Genomic DNA, 20,540 nt, shown 5'->3' with positions numbered 1-20,540 from the left:
GGAATCTCAGTCAATTTAGAAATAAAATTAGTTTCTTTATTATATGGAAACTGGTAAATCTGTCTTCACTAGCTTCCGACTGACATCTCAGGCTTACTTTCAACAGTGCCCAGTTTTTCCATGTGGCATGGCACTGTGTTGCCAATAGTGGCTAACTGAGATGCAGGAAGCTACTCTATTGCCTCTAACTTAACTTTTCATTCTTTTAAGTTTGGTTTATTTTTATGTGTATGGGTGTTTCACTTGTATGTATGGCCATGTATCATGTGTATGCCTGGGTCCTACAGAGGCCAGAAGAGAGCTTTCCTGGGACTGGAGTTACAGACAGTTGTGAGCTGCCATGTGGGTGCTGGGAATTGAAGCCAGTTCCTCTGCAAAAGCAGCCGGTGCTGCTTACTGCTAAGCCATCTCTCCAGCCCCCTCTAACTTAAGTTGAATAAACTCTCTTATCCTAGGCAAGTCACCCCCCACACTGGCAAAATGGGGTAGGCAGCTGAGAATATGTATGAGGTCTTAGTATCCGAAGACGAACTGGAAGTCTGTTCTATTAGAAGCCTATTACACTCCTTGTAAGAGAACTAAGTATGTTTTTAGAATTCATGATGTTTTGGGTATTTTATAAGACACATTTTTTTTTTTTTATTAACTCACTCATACATCTGCTGAAATATTCCAAATACCATAGCACATGTGAACATCAGAGGCCAACTTTGGGTGCCATCCTTAAGAGCAAGCCAGTCACTATAGTTTTTTGAGATGGAGTCTCTCTGGCTTGGAACTTGCCAATTAGGTTAGGCTGGGTGGCTACCATTACCCAGAGATCTACCCACCTCTACCTCCCCAGAGTTAGCATTACAAGCATGTACCACTGTACATAGTTTTTGATACATACAGGTGCTGGGGATCTGCCCAGGCCCTCATGCTTGTACAGTAAGTCATGCTTACAGACTGAGCCACCTCCTAGCTTGAAGACCATTTTGTTTAAATTCTCACTGCTTTTCAGTCACCTTTGGATTCTTATAGGAAAATAAGTTTTTATAGAATACCTTCTCCATGCAAGAGCATCATGCTAGGTGGCAAGGCATTGGAGAGAAAGGTAGAAAACAGATCAGGTATGCCCTCTCAGGGAGATCATACATAATCCATAATGTGAACAACCAAAGTGCTTTCAAGAGTCTAGACCAGGCCAGCTCAGCTAACCATATGGGAGAGGTACAGCAACTTTGAAGGTTAAAGCCAGCTAGAAGAAATAAAAGGAGCTGAGAAGGAAACGAAACTTAATAGGGTTGAAGGATGATTTCAGCTTTGAGAAGCAGAAACAGGAAGATGGAGAGAAGAATGTATGAGGTTACCCTGTGAAAAGAACAATAGGAACACAGACACAAGGCAGGGAGAGCAGCACTTGGAAGATGGTGGCAGCCAATAAATTTAAGGTGTTGGAAATGAGAAGTTGGGACTAATCAGAAGACCCTGATTGCTGCGTTTGCTTATGATTTGGTGAGTAAAGATGAGTCCCTGACATTTTAAAGCATGGAATGACCACAGATTTTATTTTTTTATAACCATATACTTAACATCTATATCGGAAGCATGTAAAGCAGCACTGGCAAACATATAAGCCTATGTGTTAGACACATACACACACATACAGGCTTAAGTCCTACTGTTGGGGCTGCAGCAACCCTGAGGGAGGAGGCCAACAATAAGCACAGGCCAGTGAGATGAGGACGGGAAAGAAGGTTCAGGGACTGAGCTTCAGTCACACTGTGTGCTGCTACTGATGAGCTGAGGATCGTTTTAACCAAATGCTGGAGTTCCCAAATAACACCTTTCTAAAGTGGGACGACAGCATTTGTTGATGATAAACTACGGCCAAGTTGCAGTCTCTAGCTGGCTTCCATTTCTGTCTTACTCTGAATTCCAACCATTTCTTGGCATTTAAAACTAATAAAATTCTCAGACTACAGGAACAGATTGGGGTTAGGGACTGTAGTTCAAAGGCAGATTCATGACATAAGTGTCTACCATATGTTAAAAACCCCTGAGCCAAAGCAACTCAGTCTGAATTATGAGATTAAAAAAAAAACTCTGTACCATTCATGAAAAAAAAAAAAAGAAGTAACAGCATTTTGAACAGCAACATGATTTTAAATATATATATGAATACAAAAAGAAGGCTAATTACCTCGTGATCATGAGTGGTCTGTCGGGCTGCATCTAAAAATATGAAAGAATAAAGAAAACATTAAACTGAAAAAGAAAACAATAGCAAAACCCAAGTATATGACTTTGGCAACCACAAACCTTGCTGGTATCTGTGGACTTTCACAACGTCTGATGTTTTCATTCACGACGTTATTAACTGTCAGTCAAGCACAGTTAAATGGAACCCCACACCTACAGATTACACAACTAGGCACAAAGGAAGAGCAGACAGTTCTTACCTTTGAGAGAACAGGGTGTGAGAGGAGGTAGGAAACACATGCCAAAGGTTTTAGAGCCTAGATGTGCAAGTGGGGAGAAGCTGCTATGGCTAAGGGATGGCAGACCAGTGTGGGTGGTGTGCCTTTGGCAGTGTTTCCTGGAGAGGGGAACTGGAGCAAGACTTGTGAGAATGTGATGTACCATTTCAACAGAGAAAAAAGATGCCGGGAAGAAAGAGATGCCATCTCATTCACTATCACCCCTCAATGCCTAGAAGAGAGTCTGGTACTTTAACAGAAGCAGCTCAATAGATCTCATTTTGAATTTATGCATGAGTAAACTATTGAATGAAGAGGACCATGGAGGCCAATAGGAATAGCACAGAAAAGGCTTAGAAATGTTAGGGTAAGTTAGTTACATGGCTTAGTAGACCTGTTTAAAGGTAGAGAAATGCCTAACGTGGAAACCAGACAAAGAAAGGCAGGTAGGTAATAATAGTTTAGGTGCATGAGCCAGATTGTTGATCTTAGATACAGAAAACCAATCTAAATGTCAAAAGGAGAATGATGTGATTTTGGTACAATTCTAGGGTGACATCTGTAAGTGAATATAGGACAATAAAGAAATGACAGAAACACATCTTTCATATTTGGCACCTTAACAGTTGGATTCATAACATTCCACCATGTATGACAAACTGCACTTGGTTCTGATACCTTGCCTATGAGATTTGCCTTTCTGACGGTCCTGGGTTTTCCTACTGAAGACCTTGTAGGCCTCGGTCTTCTGATACTGCTCCAGTTCCTTCATGTAACGCTCCTTATCTCTGTCTGCTTCATCAAGGTAGCGCTAGGAAAGAAGTGTGAGATTGTTTTCAAGAAACTGAGATGTTAGGTGAAATATCAACTAGCTTTTAAAAGAAAAGAGTACAATTAAAACACGAAAAAAGTATACAGTAAGTATGCTGTAGGAGAATCTGAAAGCAGACATAGGTATAGAATAAAATCTTTCAGTCATAAAATAAACAAGGGCTAGTGAGGTGGCTCAGTAGGTAAAGGTGCTTGCCACCATCCCTGACAGCTTCAGTTGGATCCCTGGTTGATGGAGAGAACTGGTGTTTGAAAGTTGTCCTGACCTCTGCACATGTACATACACACACTGAACAAACAAACAAACAAACAAACAAACAAACACATCATTTAGAGAATAAGTAAATGAGTGACTGACTTTCTAGACTGTGTATTGCCTTTCCTAGTTTAATGAAGGTAAGTTTTATTCAGAGTACCATCATAAAACATTAATGAAGATTACAGTCAACCATCTCCCTAGCCTTATAGATAGAATTTCACAGGGCCACTAGAGTTCTTCAGAGGTTTGAACCCCATATAGGCACATGTTCCCAGGGGAAGGGAAGGAATATTAGTGTGTTTCTCTACTCTCCACTCATTTTGAGGGAATGATCTCATACATCCATTGGCCTTCTTAAAAGCCAGATGAGTGGAACACTAAAGCTGGAGAACATGAAAAGAATGATCTCATCCCATGGGCCTAAAAGAGACTACTCTAAGAGAGCTTTAGCACTATTCTTTGATCATTTTGTGCTATTAATTATTTAAACAAGTCCATTGATCTCCAGAATTGTTTTGCTTAATGCCTTGTCCATTTCATTCATCAAATTAGGTATAAGAAAGTACAAAAGGTGCTGCCTATAAGTGAACAAACCAGAGTTAAAGGTTATGTTAAAAATCTTGCCCCCCACAGCAGATATAAGGGATTGGCCAAATCTGGGACAATTTAAGGAACAAATAATTAAGTATGGCAATAAATTATAAACTGCTGGAAAAAGACATTTATACTATAAATAAACTTTATGATATGAATTATTTATGATCATACCAGTAACAAACAGAATATAAGCAAGTGTTCAAGAGGAGAAAAGGGTAAGGTCCCTCATAGACCAGAAAGCTTAGGGCCAACTGGTAACTGTGTGCGGTATCGGGGTAGGAAAAATTATCACTTTGTAAACATAATGATAAAGATTAAATAAGGTGAAACTTATCTATAGATATTAAGTCTAGGGGAAATTTTTTTTTTCTTTTCTATTTTTTTCTTAAGACAGGGTCTTTTTACATAGACCTGAGTGTTCTGGAACTCATTATGTAATCCAAACTGGTCTTGAACACACAGAGATCCTCCTGCCTCTGCCTTCCAAGTGCTGGAATTAAAGGCATGTGCTACCATGCCTGGCTCTGGTTTCTCTTCAGATCATATAGATCTTTCTCCTTTTCTTTTTTTTTCTTGAGACAAGGTCTCACTGTATATCCCTGGCTGGCCTGGAACTCACTACATAGACGATCTTGAACTTTTAAGAGATCTACCTGTCAGAGTGCTGAGGTTAAAGGCAAGTGATATCAGCATTATGGAATTTTTTTTTTATGAAACAAATTACACATATCTTTAAAATATCTCTCCATAGATTGCTAGTGAATTATAAGGAAAAAATTACCAAGCCAAAAAAATTAGAGTTACAAATAAATAATAAAGGACATGGTATGCCTGCGTATGTGATGCTCTGAACATCTTATCATCTATTCTGAACAAGAATTCAGAACATCAATCTAATCATCAGGAAATACCAGACCAACAGAAAATGAAGAATGTTTCCTCAAAAGTAAAAACAAACAAAAAGGCACATTGGGGGTAGGTGGGAAGGAGGGGTCAGGTTTGGGGAGACAGAGGGTTCATATTCTCGAATAACATCAAGGAATAACTTACAAAGACAAAGCAATGCTGTGGAAAACAGCCTGAAGAGAATTACAAATACGTGACTAAAACACAGCTTGGTATTAGTGTAAAACCTGTATGAAGGGATGCTATTGACTTCAATGTCTAGGTGCAGAGTACAGCATTATATTAGCATGAAATTATGAACTTGACGACTTTATCAGTTATGTAACAGAGGATCTCTGTTAGGAAATATGAAAGTATTCTGGGGATAAAGGGGCAGGATATATGTAACTTACCTTTAAATAATTTGGGGGAAAAGTTTTTGTGTGTGTGTGTGTGTATTAAAGACCGAACATGTGAATGGAGAAAGGGACACAATGTGTCAGCAACAGGAGAAGCTGGTTTAGGATTTCTGGATGTTCTTTGTACTATTTTTATGCTTGTAACTTTTTGTGCATTTAAAATGATTTCAAAGTTAAAAGTTGATCAAACACATACAAAACCCCATCCTAATCAGCAGACAATGTTATCATTAGACAACTACTGTTACTTCAGCTTTTTGTCTGCACACTTGCTAACAGCAGAAAAAATAAACCTCAAGCATGCATTCACTTTGAAATAAATAAAGAGAATAATGACCTGGCATGTCCAGCTGATGACCCCTTGTTATAAACTGCTTTCTATTAGCTTGCTTACCACAAACACAAAGCTTCAAATTGAAATTTAATCTTATCTCTTTGAAAAATTTTGAATTCAATTAATTCCCAAGACAGTATTTTTCAATTTGGTTTTAGTCTTTCTGGAATCCATTTTCAAGAGTGCAAGCCATAAAAGAGTTTAAGACATAAAGGAAATATAGATCTTTCAGATGCCGGGAAGTGGGGGGCTTTTAAGGCAAAGCCCATCAGCCCCAGTCACCATTATCCCTTTGCTGCAGGGGCCTTTCACCCAGTGCATGGCTATCTTGTGCGTAATTCCCCTCCAATCATTCTAACAAAGGAACTCTCCTTTCAGCTTGGCAACACGGTTAGTTTCTGTCTTAGAGGAGAGAGATCAAGTAGTTCCGCTTTATTTTCTGCAGTGGTTAAATTTGCTAGAACTCTAGTTAAACAATTGGTAAAGCAATAAGATCTTTTTCTTAAATAAAATTCTTACGTGAATTGAAGAATTTTGGCAAATGATTTTTTCCCCTCATTTTTATTCATGACTTTCATTTAGCTCAATGGAATGCATTACTTTGATAGATTTCTTAATTTCTTAATATTGAACCACTTTTCAAAACATTCTTCTGTGAACTCAGTATACACATCAAATAAAATGTAGCTGCTTTGGTTGGGGGTGGATTCTAGAGTCCTTTCCATTCCCAACCTTCCAACAAATCTTGGGACAGCTTCTATTCACTGTGCTAGAGAGAAGAGCTGCAAGGATCCTGCTATTCTGGTCTTCTTTTCCTTCCCCATTGAGTTTCTGGTGGTTTTGCTGTTCCTGTTTCTGCCTCCTTCTTTATATGCCCCTCTCCATGGGTACCTGTCTTCTTTCTCTCCTTCTATGAACATATCATTGGAGCAGGGCCAATCTGAACCAGTTTGACCTCTTCTTAGTTAACTGCATTTGCAAATGTCTGAAACTACGACATCGATTTTAGGGTACATGCTCTCAACCCCAGTACACAAGGCCAGCAGTCTGAATTCTTCTTACGATACGGTACTAGCTAAGTGCATGGCACTGGTTAACCTGCTTTACTACTCCAGGTCTCCACATCTTCTTATAACAGGATCTTTTCTCACTTTCCTCTTGCAGTCTTGGAGATTGAACTCAGAACCCATGTAAGGGAACAAGTGCTCTGCTCTAAGTTACCACTCAAACCCTTTCTGTATTTTTCTTTAAGATGGTCTCTAGCTAAGATGCTTGGGTTAGCCTTAAATTCATTCTGTAGCCCTGATGGCCTTGAACTTGTGCTCTTTCTGCCTCAGCCCCCTGAGTACTGCAACACAACTGAAGAATTAACTGTCCATCTTCTTTGCTTTTCTGATAGAAATCTTTTAGAAATATTTATATCATATTATGTTATATTTTACACACACACACACACACACACACACACACACACACACACACACACGAGGCATGTCACATCTATGTAGGTGCCTGTAGAGGCCAAAAGAGGGTGTCAGATCAGTTGAAGCTGCAGTTACTGGCAGTTGTCAGCCATCTGACATGGGATCTGGGAAACGAACTCCAATTGTTTGTAGGAACAGAGAGTGAGTTTAACCACTGAGCCATCTTCCCAGCCTCCAAATCATTTTTGAGATATAATAAAACAAGCAAAGGACCAGAAGCAAGAACCATCACCTGTTTTTCCTCAGGAGGCAGTTTACTCCACTCATTGCCCAACATCCTTGTGATTTCTGGAAATGGGACCTCTGGTCTCTTTGCTCGAAGCTGTTCCCTACGCTCATTCATGAATCGAACATATCCTGTAAGGGGGGACTTGGGTGCATTGCTGTCTCGGAGAGGTTTCTTCCTTTTTCTCCCTTTGGACCAACCTCCTCGTTTACTTCTTTGCTATAAGACAAAGCAAAACGAAAAACAAAAACCAAACAATTATCACTCAAGTAACCCATCAATAATAATAACAAACACCAACACCAAAGAGGATCCAAGCTGCATTTTCCTGTAAGGCCCTGGATGTTCAGAGCTCCCCAGATCAGTCAGGTACAAAAGACTGCAATGCTAAGAGTTTCAGATGTTTCAACTATAGACCCTTTAAGGCAGCAGTTCTAAATCTGTGGGTCGAGACCCCTCTGGAGGTCAAAGTACACTTTCACAGGGGTTGCATAGCAGATATTTGTATTACAATTCATAACAGTAGCAAAACTACAGTTATGAAATAACAACGAAAATAAACTTATAGTTGGGGGTCACCATGACATGAGGAGTTGTGTTAAAGGGTCGCAGGATTAGGAAGGTTGAAAACCACTGCTTTAAGGCATCATACTACAAACTAGGGAAATTAAGTGCTATTAAAATTTTATTTTTGGAGCCAGATGGTGGTGGTGCTCACCTTTAATCCCAGCACTTGGGAGGCAGAGGCAGGAGAATCTCTGAGTTCTAGGCCGCCTGGTCTACAAAGTGAGTTCCAGGACAGCAAGGACTAAACAGAGAAACCCTGTCTTGAAAAAACCAAAAAGAAAAAAGAAAAATTTTATTTTTGGAAACAGGGTCTCTCTAGGTAGCACAAGTGGCCTCAAACTCACTATGTATGTCAGGGTACCCTCAAATTCATGGTGATCCTACTGCCTCAGTCTCTTGAGTGCTGGGATTTCAGGCATGCATCACCACCCTTGGTGTATAAAGGGCGATTTTGGTGCTAATCCCAGAAGATGAGAATGGGGTACCACGATCATGCAGATCATGCAAGCTTTGGCCTTCCTCTACACTTCCTGACAGGAATTTCTACATGAGAAACTCAGCAGCACACTCAGCACTGTGCCAGAGAAGCAGACGCTGTCACAGGAGACGAGAATAAGATGTCACAAGCATCAAGTGAAAGACGAGCTGCAGCATGGGGATTAAAAATAATTCATGAAAGTGTTCCTTACTGATACTAAAGACCAGCTAATTTCCCACAGCAAATAGCATACAGATATTTAAATTAATATTTAGGTCTCAGGAGAATATCAGTAACATATCTAAAATGAAGACAAGTTCTTTGGCCTGATGATTTGTTCCTTAAGATATATGTTTTATAAAGTCATAAGGCTTCTTTTTGCTGTTGTTTTTTGAGAAATAAGTCTTTATATACTGAGTTTAGATAAATCAGATCAAACCAACTTTTAAAATGCTTAAACAAAAACAATTCTGCAGGACCACTGATATTTTACCACAGCTTTTCTTCTTGCCTTCTGAATGAGACCTAAGCACATCATAGTTTTGCTCCATAATTTAACAAATACATAGTCTATCAGTTAATATATCATGGTTACAGGAATTCTTATTTCAGAGAAGAGGAAGGTAAACAAGGTTAAAAAAGAGATAAAAACATCTATGTATTAATTGCAGTACTGCACTCCTTCAAATGTAGGTGAATGATGATAGTCCTCTTGTTTTATTTTTTGGAAACCTAGGAACATGAAGCTACTAAGGAGCCTAGAGACATAGCTCAGTGGAAATGTGCTTAGCACGAATCCCCAGCATCAAACACCCACACAAATCCCCCCAACACTCCCCCAACAAACACATAGTTACATAGTTAATGAAAAGCTGCTAGCATTCATTATTATCTTTAAAAATACTAAAGGGGTAAATGAAAAAACTAGTCTTTTCACATAAAAGACAAAAATCAATGATGCTATTCTTTTTTGTCTTAAAATAAAAAGAGTGCAACGTGATCAGTCACCTATAAGGAAGTTTGGAGGTCCAATAAGGACATGACTCCTCATGCCCATACTGAATCTTTGTGTGATTCAGAGAAAGATGGACCCTATGGGAGGGAGAAGGAATCATTAAGTGGTCTGAATCCTTTGATACATGTGACTTTGTGCTGCAGGGCAAGAACAACGGCATGAAGACCTCTCAGTAGTTACTTAATTAAATCATTCATTCACAAAACAAATATTTGTCAAGGCTGAGCACGGTGGGCACATCTGCATTACTCGAATGCAGCTTGGGTGACTTGAGACCCTATATCAAAATAGCAATAACAACAATAAATAAAAGCAAAAATAATACAACAAAACAATTCCTGAGCACAGTGGGACATTTCTTAAGAGGTAGCTACATTTAGTTAGAGTGAGGATAAAGAGACTCTATTTGTCTCTATGTTATTGAAACCATTGATATACTCTAGGTATAACTAGAGCTAGGTATGAGAAAACTGGGCAAGTGTCAGCCCAGGAAACTAAGACGTGAGGTGGCAATCACTTCACTCAACAGCCCCCTGTATGCTGTTGCTTTGGAAGCTCCAGAGGACAGTGACAGGAGATTTTAGCTTACCTCATCTTCATGCCTCTGCTCATTGCCTTCTGCAGCATTGGAAGACTCACTCTGAAGCAGCTGGCCCTGGGAGAGATCCTCCACAAATTCTGGGTTGTTGGTGGAAGATGTGGCTGTGCTGCCGTATGGACCCTCGGGGTGTGTTAACCTGAGCAACAGGCAGAAGTATGTAAGTTTAGTATGGACAGCAGCAAAAACTCCTCTTATCAGATGAAGACAAACTTTCCTACCAGCAAAAGCACATGTCAGTACTTGAATTACTTCCAATACCACAATCTGTATCAAATATGTTGTTCCTGTAGACATTTCCTAGCAAAACTAACTCTAATCTCAGTCCAAAACAATGACCTCTCCTCTCGAATAGGCTTCATGTTTTAACTCTGAGCATGCAACAGAGCCTAGCTTTTATGTTACCTTTCATGTGTTTCCCATGTGATGGAGGAAACACTAGTAATGGACCAGATGAATAGGAATAGAGGTTGTCCAGGCACTTTGGTCCTTATCATAAAAGAGCCATTTCTTAAAGAGCATAGGAATAACTCTTATGGAATATAATATAGGCTATAATTTCTTAGATTATAGATTGAGTAACAATCAGATCATTTGACTATCTAGTACAGTAAGTTTAAACATAATTTCTTTGTGAAGTATTAGAGATCAAGCACAGATCCTCACATATGCTAGACAAGTGTTCTGAGCTACGACCATAGCCCAAGTATAAATGTTAGGCAGGTATACTAGTCTCCTTCCAATAATCCATTCCTGGTGAGTTCTTCTAAGAAGTGGACAAGGAGAGTACAGACAATGGATGGTTGAGTCTTAGACTTGCATATGATAGTAAGTTATTTATTTATTTATTTATTTATTTATTTATTTATTTATTTATTTAAGGGGGGGTACTGGAAAGGTAAGAGAGACAAGAAAATGGATAATAGAGTAATATTTGGTTATTACTCTGAAATAATATACACTCCATAAGATAATCAGCAACAATCACAATGCAATGTAAGTACTGCAATAGATGTTTATAGAAAATGTCCTAAGAGGCACTGGAAAGGGTCAGAATTTCTATATGTGGTCAGGCTGCTAAGAAAGATTTTACAAAGGAGGTCTTGGAAGACGAATAGGCACTGATCAGGTAAACATCATCATCCTATGCAGAAAGAACAAGGTCTAAGAGAGGAAAGAGTCCAATTAAGAGCTATGCAACACAAGGAGATTAAACACAGCAGAACAAAGAACAGAGGAGCAAAAGCTGAGAGACACAAAAGGTGGAGACTGGAGAGAACTTAATGAATGAATGAGCATAAACAGCAAGAGTCTGAGGTAATTGCGAGGTTTCTAGCAGGTGATTAAGAACTGAGTACTATCATGGACAGAATAGAGTATATGGATGAGAAGACACACAGATGAGATGATGAGCTTGAAATTCTTATAGCATAATTAAGTGGAGATATCCTATGGACAACTGGAAAACATGTCCTGAGATACAGAAGGAGGGATACAGAGCCTGAATCGGCCATCTTCTGTAACCAGGCAAGGCTTCCAGAGGAGGGACTGGGATATCAACTAAGCCACGAAACTTTCCTTTGACCTAGAGTTTGTCCTGCTTGCAAGATGTGATGGGGTAATGGTTGCATAGAACTTGTGGAAGTGGCCAGGCAATGATTTGTCCAACTTGAGGTCCACACCACGACAGGGAGCCCGCGCCTGACCCTGCCTGGATGGCCCAGAGACCTAGGATAGAATCAAACATAACTGGCAAGAAAAAAAAAAGTCAATGAAATGATTCCTAATGATATTCTGCTATACTCAAAGATTGGAGCCTAGCCCAATCATCATCAGAGAGGCTCCATCCAGCAACTGATGGGAGCAGATGCAGAGATCCACAGCCAAACATTAGATGGAGCTTGAGGAACCCTGCAGAAGAGGGGAAGGAAGGATTGTAGGAGTCAGAGAGCATGGAGGATACCAGGAGAACATGGCCCTCTAAATCGATGAAGCATAGGGGCCTATAGAGACTGAAGGGACAATCATGAAGCCTGTATGGGTCTGAGCTAGTTCTCCTGCATATATGTTACGGTTGTGTAGCTTGGTGTTCTTGTGAGACTCCTAACAGTGGGAGTGGGGTATCTCTGAATCTTTTGCCTGCTCTTGGGACCTTTTTTTCTCCTACTGGGTTTGCCTTGCCCAGCCTTGACATGAGGGTTTATGCCTAGTCTTATTGTAACTTGTTATGCCGTGTTCAGTTGATACCCCTGGGAGGCCTGTTCTTTTCTGAAGGGAAATGGAGGAGGAGTGGATCTGGAGGAGAGGGGAAGGGGTAGACTGGAAGGAGTAGAGGTAGGGGAAACTGCGGTTGAGGTGTAATGTATGAAAGAATAATAAACATACACACACACACACACACACACACACACACACACACACACACGATACTAGAGCTGCAAGGCAGCAGTCCAGGGGAACGATTGCTAAGTATTCTCAAGAAAGGCACTGGAAGGAAGGTCCCACAGAACACGGTCAAGACGATAGCTTTTTAAAAGCAAATGTTAGAAATATTAGGAAAGGCGACTCAAGAATTAGGAGAACACTACAAGAGAAAGGACAGGGAGACTTTAAGGAAGATAGGGCAGCAACCAAGAAAAAAGGTGTTAAGGTCAAATAAGACAGGCTAGTTGGGTGAGGTGGGGCACGCCTTTAATTCCAGCACTTGGGAGGCAAGGCAAGTGGATCTCTGAGTTCAAGGCCAACCTGGTCCATATAGACAGTTTCAAGGCAGCCAGGCTACCAAGTAAGACACTGTTAAACAAATAGACATGCTAAAAACATTCTGTTAAATTTGGATCCCTGAAGGTTAGGCAGCTTTAGGGGAGAATACAGTTTCAGTGGAATTATGGGAACAAATATCAGATTATAGGGGGTGGAACCATGAACAAAAGCAGATGCAGACTAAACTGTAGATGAAAGAAATGATACTTTTTTGACTTTTTCTAGGAGACATACCAATGATTTATACAGGAGGTTTCTAGATTGTTGAGGTCCTTTAACAAGTATATATTAAAAAAGCAGCTATGAAGTCAACATTAACCATGTTCTTTAAAATGCAGTGCCCCTAGGGCTGGAGAGATGGCCCAGTGGTTTAGAACACTTGTGCTTCTACAGAGGACTCAAGTTCCTTACCAGCACTAACATGGTGGCTCACAACCATGCTTAACTCCAATTAATTCCAGGGTATTCAATACCCTCTTCTTATCTCCCCAGGCACCAAGGATGCATGGGTGTACTGACATCCATGCACTCAAAACACTCATACACATAAAGTCAATACGTAAGAAAAAGAAATGCTGCTGAGATCTAATTTGGTCTTAGCAGGCATTATTCTGCAAATGTTTCAATTAATCTGGCTGTCTGAGGCTACTCCTGCTTTCCCCATCACTCACTCCAACTGTCATCCGTTTAAAACTTCCTAAGTTTCAAATATTTGTCTTCCAGCAAAATACACACATCAGGTGGGGAAAGAACAGCAATCCCACACATTCCTGACAGCCATGGGCAGGCATTGAGGGAGTAGTCACAGGTGTCCACTGTGCATGCTCCTAGCTAAAGCCAACAACCCTTCCATTCCTGCCCATGATCTCACTCCCCTGGCTACTGAAGGACAGATTTTCAGCAATTCTGCCCTGTCTGGCATCACCAGGTCTTTCTACGGGATTGGTATACTCTGTTTAAAGTGTACTTGTATAATTCTTAAATCAAAAGAAAACAAAAGAAAGACACTGTTTCACTGAGAACAACAATTAATAAATGGGACCTCTTGAAACAGAGAAGCTTTTGTAGGGCAAAAGACATGGTCAATAAGACAAAAAGACAGCCTACAGAATGGGAAAAGACCTTCACCAACCCCACATCTGACAGAGGACTGATCTCCAAAGTATATAAAGAACTCAAGAAACTAGACATCAAAATACTGAAAATCCAATTAAAAAATGGGCTAAAGAGCTAAACAGAGAATTCTCAAAAGAAGAATCTCAAATGGCTGAAAGACATTTAAAGAAATGCTCAACATCCTTAGTCATCAGAGAAATGCAAATCCAAATGACTCTGAGATACCACCTTATACCTGTCAGAATGGCTATGATCAAAAATACTAATAACAGTCAATGTTGGAGAGGATGCGGAGCAAAGGGAACACTCCTTCACTGTTGGTGGGAATGCAAACTTGTATAACCACTGTGGAAATCAGTATGGCGGTTTCTCAGAAAATTGAGAATCGATCTACCTCAAGACCCAGCCATACCACTCTTGGGCATACTGATACCCAAGGAATGCTTAATCATACCACAAAGATACATGCTTAACTATGTTCATAGCAGCACTATTCGTAATAGCCAGAACCTGGAAACAACCTAGATGCTCGTCAACTGAAGAATGGATTAAGAAAATGTGGTACATATACACAATGGAGTACCACTCAGCAGAGAAAAACATTGACAGCATGAAATTTGCAGGCAAATGGATGGAACTAGAAAATATCCTGAGTGAGATAACCCAAACCCAGAAGGACAAACATGGTATGTACTCACTCATAAATGGATACTAGATATAAAGCAAAGAACAATCAGACTGCAACCCACAGAACCAGGGAGGCTACATAGCAGGGGGGAACCCTAGGATGACTGTGGCTTATAATAAGTTTTGGTATTACTCAATCACTGGGCAAGCCTCAGTGAAACATTTCACTATTAGGATAAGAATTTGTACTGTATCAAGCTGATAATAGAATAAATAAATAAACAAATAAATAAGTAAATAAAAAAAATGGAAAAGAGAGAGAGAGAGAAAGAAAGACACTGTCTCTACCTAACTTTCGGTGAAGGTCTTTATTTGTTACTGCTCTCAACCACTAACGCCCTAGAAAGAGTAGGTCATACTTGCTGAATTCAATTTTCTCCCATCCTGTCTGAAATGCATTTCAGAGGCGCAAGCTTACAATTCTTATCTAGGCCACCAGTATATATCTTGTGAAATCCGATGTCATTTCTCAGTCCTCATCTAATCTACCAGAAGGATTTGAGACAGCCATCAGTTTCTAGGCACCCCCCACTCCCCGTCTGTTTATTCTGCTGCCTCTCAGCTCTCACTGTGGATTGTGGCTTACTATTCCTTCTCTGTCTGTCTTCTAGATGTTGAGTTTCCCCTCTCCCTCTCCACACAGTGCTCATTCCTTCAGTGATTTTTATCTAGTCTCATCGAGTTAGTCCTAGCTAGATGATGATGACCTCAACTTTTTCTTTCTAGCCTAAACTGCCTGGAACGTCAGAACCTGGTATGACACTGCCTGATTGACATCCCCGCTTGAAGCTCTAACAAGCAGCTCAGTTTTATAGTTTCCTGACCAAGCTTCCTTCCCCTAACTGTTCAGTTCCCCCACCTAAGTGAGTGGTGACTCCATCTTTCCAACTAGTGATGCCAAAGCTTTGAAATGTCTTTGTTCTTTTCTCCCTTTTCACATTGCTCATCTGGTTTCACAGTCAAATCCTGTTTGGTCTATTATCAAAATACATCTAGAATTCTATACTTCTCACTAACTTCATTCCCACATCTTAGAAACACACTCCAATGAGGTTTTTTCTCCCTTCACAATCTCACCAAAAATGTTCTTGTCAAGGCTATGAGTGATGCTCTTTAGGCCATCATGTCTCCTTGCTCCAGCCCTGGCTCACTTTTGCCCCGCTGGCAGCACAACAGTCAGATTAGTAAGACGTCAGTTAGATCTTATTATTCTGTTCAAATCCTCCAGTGTTTAGAGTGAAGGGTAAAAGATCTTATGGTCCTACAATCCGCCCTTCCCACTTAGAGTATGGGCCTGTCAGCATCTACGGCATTACCTGGGAGCTTGTTAGAAACACAGAATCTCTGGCCTTACCTTAGATTTTCTAAATCAGAATCTGCATGTTAATGCAGTCTCCAGGCAATTCATTGGTACACCAAAGAAGCGCCCATAGAGTCCTCTGCTGCCCCTCACCCTTCAATCTGCTGCTTTAGTCACACTGCCTTTCTGGCTATTTCTGCAAAGTAAGAGACAGCCTTACTTCCAGGCTTTTGCCTTATGGCTTCCTCTGCCCCTAATAATCTTCCTTGGATAATAACGTGCAGTGAACTGACTTCTTTTGAGGAGGGAGCACATTACTCAAATCACGTTCTCATTAAGTGCTTTCTTGGCCGCTGTCTAAAACTGTACCCCAACTCTTCCTAGTCCTCCTCCCTGCTTTGTTTCTCACTCCAGTTCCTATCCACCACAGGCCTTCTACTGACTTAGCCTGTTTAGTGTCCCATTTTTTCTGTCAGAATTTGAGCTGTAAAAGGACAAAGAAATAGACGGGCATGGTGTTGCAAACCTTTAATCCCAGCACTTGGGAGGCAGAGGCAGGCAGATCTCTGTGAGTTCAAGGCCAGCCTGCTCTACAGAGTGAGTTCTAGGACAGCCAGAGCTGTTCACACAGAGAAACCCTGTCTTGAAAAACTAAAAACCAAAACCAAAAGGACAAAGAGGTGGCCCATGCCTGTAATTCCAGCACTCAGGAGGCAGAGGCAGAAGGAGTGCCTAAAGTTTGAGGATAGCCTGTTCTACAGACTGAGTTCCAGACCAGCTTGGGCTACACAGTGAGATAGTGTCACCCTACTAGTAAAAAATAAAATAAAAAGACTAAGCTTGTTGTTTCTTTTGACCTTTGCTTTTGATCTACAGGAGTGAACACTCTTTGGTATACAACTGGGAAGAACACCTCGTTTTGAGATAGCATCTCACTACGTAGCCCTCGCTGGACTTGAACTCACAGAGATCTGCCTGCCTCTGCCTCCCAATGCTGACCTTAAAGGCATGCGCCACCTTGCTGGCCACACTGAACACTTTTCCTGAATGAATTAATCTAGTAACCAGGCAGCCTTTAGAAAAGTCTTGGGGAACAATTTCATTTAAGCAGTGAGGTCAAAAGGCAGAGATATTAATGAGGTTGAGAAATGAATGTGAGGGTAGAAAACAGAATTACATAATATGAGTTATTTTTTAAAGGGCTTTAAGGAATATTAAAATAATTCATCTTAGGGATTAGCTAGCACTTGAATCTATTAATGAATATATTTCTTCTTTGGCAAACAGCTTATAAATATCAAGAAAAGATAAACAAAACAAAACAAAACAAAAAAACCTCAAGTGAAGCCAGGAGTGGTGGTACACACCTTTAATCCCAGCACTCGGGAGACAGAGGCAGGTGGATCTGAATTCGAGGCTAGCCTGGTCTACAGAGCAAGTTCCAGAACAACTAGGTCGAGAGAGAGAGAGAGAGAGAGAGAGAGAGAGAGAGAGAGAGAGAGAGGGAGGACCCTGTCTCAAAAAACCAAACCAACCAGCCAAACAAACCAAAAATCAAAAACCCCAAATCAAAACAAAACAAAAAATCCTTCTCAAGTGGAACAGAGAATTTCAAGGTAAGAGGTGGATGCTGCTATTAACTTTTCTTTGAATTCCTTTATAGGTTTGTCCAATGATTCCAGGGAAAAGTGATGGGAGAAACAAGAAGTTGGCTAAAGTGTTGAAGCATCTTTTTTTTTTTAATTTAAAAAAATTATTTGGGGCTGAAAAGATGACTCAGCAGTTAAAAGCACTTTAACCAAAGGACCGAGGTTCAATTCCAGGCACCCACATGGCAGCTCACAACTGTCTGTAACTCCAAGATCTGACACCCTCACACAAATATACATGCAGGCAAAACACCAATGCTCCTAAAATAAAAATATATTAAACAAATTACTTATTTTTATGTGTACAGGTGGTTGTGCCTATATGTATGCCTGTGTACCACATGCACACAATGCCCTCTGGGGCCAGAAGGCATCAGATCCCCTGGAACTGGAGTTATAGAAGGTTGTTGAGCTGGGAATGTGGGTGCTGGGAACCGAAGCTAGGTGTTCTGGAAGAACAGCCAGTGCTCTAACGACTGAGCCACCTCTCCTGCCCCAGTTTCTAAACACTTGAAGGAAGAATCATAACAAAAGCAGAACTTGGGCTGAAGAAATAGCTCAGCGTTTAAAAGTGCTTGAGGGCCAGAGTTTGGATCCCAGCACCCATGTAAATGCCGGGAATAGCCCTGTGCATACCTGCAACCCCAGCACTAAAGGACATAGAGGCAGAAAGATCACTGGGGCTTGTTGGCTAAATCCTCAGACCCAAAACTAGTTCATATCCCACTTCCATCTGCTCACATGCACACACAAACCACACGCAGGTCTAATCTCTGGGGAAAAAAATGAAAAACTATGGCAGCTTACAGAGAAAGGAGATTTGATTTTCAGCGTGTCCCCTGTTTCGGGTATTCCCTGCACCAGGCCCATAGTGCTGCTGTACCAGTGTACAGGGACAAGAGCACTGAAGACAGCTGAGAGGACACTACAAAGCAGTTCACAACAGCTCTCTCTGAAAAGTCCAACACACGCACCTTCCACTGCTACGGTAGAAAACTGCCTCGTTAGCACCTCACACTTTCTCAGAGACTGTGTTTTGAAGCCTCTGGAAACGTCTAAGGCCCCAAAGCAGCGCTTACCCAGCTGCAGCCGGATCATTACTCTCCTTGGAGCCGTCCTCATCTGCGAAAAGGGGCGGCAGGGCAGAAGTAGTCATCAAGCTTTCCATCTCCCTGAAAGGAAGAGATAATCACAAAACAATATTAATGGCTTAATTACTTCTGGTTCAAGTTCCACTAACTTAAGGGCCTGCCTTTCTTAGCTTTATTACATCAGCAATAGAATAGAAACTGACCTAAATGCTTGTTTTCCTGACTTGGACACATCAATTCAAACTCTGTGGTTAATGGGCTTTTAGCCACGGTCTTTATCAACTAACCAGACTGAAAACAAGTTGGGGCTTAGTGGGTAAGTAAGGGTGGCAGCTGTGCAAGCAAGAGGACCGGGAGTTGACTCCTCAGCACTCACGTACACGCTCCCCCCACCCCAGTGTACCTATAAACCCAGTGCTGGGAGACGGGGCAGGAAGGAGTCACAGGGCTTGCTGGTCGGCCGGACTAGCTGAAATAGTGAGCTCCAGGTTCAGTGAGAAGCCCTGTCTTAAGGGAATATGTTAGAAAGTGGTAGGACAGGACACCTGATGGTCTTCTCTGGCCTCTGTGTGCATGCATGGATGTGTACATGTGCATACATGTGTATACCCCACACATACATATACTACACATACACACAAATAAAAACAAGTCCAGTTTTAATAAACAGGACATGCTTTGGAAATCCTTTATTCATTCTCTAAAGTGTTCTTTAATAAAGTAAAACAACTTAATTTATTGTTCTTGTGTGTACATGACATGTGTGAATGCAGGTGTGTATATATGTGTGTGGGCCATGGTTTGCATGTGGAGGTCAGAGGCTCTCCTTCCACTGTGGTCCACTGTGAGGCCTGCACAGCAAATACTTTTACCAACTGCACCTTCTCCCCAGCCCTTCAAAAGTATTCATTTCCTGTGGAGATTTTTAGGTGGACTGACCCAGAACCACTGCAATCTTGAGCAAGAGATATTTAACCAACCACTTTAAGCTAAAATTTCACCAGCATAGACACAGACAAAACTGCTGATTTAACTTACAGAGTTATTGAGAGGGATTAAGCAGAAAGTACTTCATAAACAGAGAAAGGCTAGGACAGCAAGTGTTTTGAGTATTACTATATATACAGTATTATTATTACAACATCACCAGCTCTTAGTCCCACATGAATCATGCTTGGATTAAATGGTGACACACCAAGCCCTTGAAAAAGGAAATAGTGCAAAGGAAGTAGAGGATGGAAGGCATACTGATGTGGTTCTGAGTCAAAGAAACCACACTTCCAGGTCAGAAATGTGCACCACTCCACTGTCAAAACCCACAACATAAATAGCATGCACCTGGGTACAGGAAACAGCTCAGCTTAATTGAAGAAAACAAATAAATCACAGGAACCTGAGGTTATCGGACTGCAAGGATAAAAGGACAAAGTGATAAAGAGAGTAATTTCATTTAGCATATCTCTACAGAGAAGGATTTTTCCCTTTCAAGGTTTACCACCAAGGGCTTCACCCCATACAGTTAAAAGCAGCAGCAGCCAATTCATCATGAAAGTGATATTCACACAAAACATTCAATAGTGACCCCAAACATCAGCCACTTAAGTGGAACTGCAAAGCACTCAAGAGAGAAGGCCTCAATCAGTGGGCGAATTGAGAAGTAAATGATGCGAATTCACTGAGAAGGCCCTTGGCAGTCCTCTCAGTGCTGCTGGTGAGGGGCTCCAGTGAGGGGCCATTAAAGGCGAGCACAGGAGCTCTACTGAGCCAGTGTTCATCTGG

At 41.0% G+C, this 20,540-nt stretch overlaps 1 protein-coding gene across 3 annotated transcripts in view; it reads right to left on the bottom strand.

The window, feature by feature from the left end:
* The window catches only part of Hmg20a (high mobility group 20A), an 82,119-nt gene that overhangs the window by 14,654 nt on the left and 46,925 nt on the right, over window positions 1-20,540 (bottom strand). For all 3 annotated transcript variants that reach the window (XR_009380247.1, XM_059267933.1, XM_059267932.1), the window contains exons 2-6: window positions 18,750-18,842; window positions 10,147-10,294; window positions 7,504-7,716; window positions 3,141-3,273; window positions 2,186-2,217 (exon numbers count right to left, since the gene is read on the bottom strand). Coding sequence is in view for 2 of the 3 variants with exons in the window: in XM_059267933.1 (XP_059123916.1) it covers window positions 2,186-2,217; window positions 3,141-3,273; window positions 7,504-7,716; window positions 10,147-10,294; window positions 18,750-18,838 (615 nt within the window). In the remaining variant the exon portion in view is untranslated. The remainder of the gene's footprint in view (window positions 1-2,185; window positions 2,218-3,140; window positions 3,274-7,503; window positions 7,717-10,146; window positions 10,295-18,749; window positions 18,843-20,540) is intronic.

Source organism: Peromyscus eremicus, chromosome 7, assembly GCF_949786415.1.
Source record: "Peromyscus eremicus chromosome 7, PerEre_H2_v1, whole genome shotgun sequence".
Lineage (NCBI taxonomy): Eukaryota > Metazoa > Chordata > Mammalia > Rodentia > Cricetidae > Peromyscus > Peromyscus eremicus.
The sequence above is the reverse complement of the archived record's forward strand: the minus strand, read 5'-3'. Positions and strand labels throughout refer to the sequence as shown.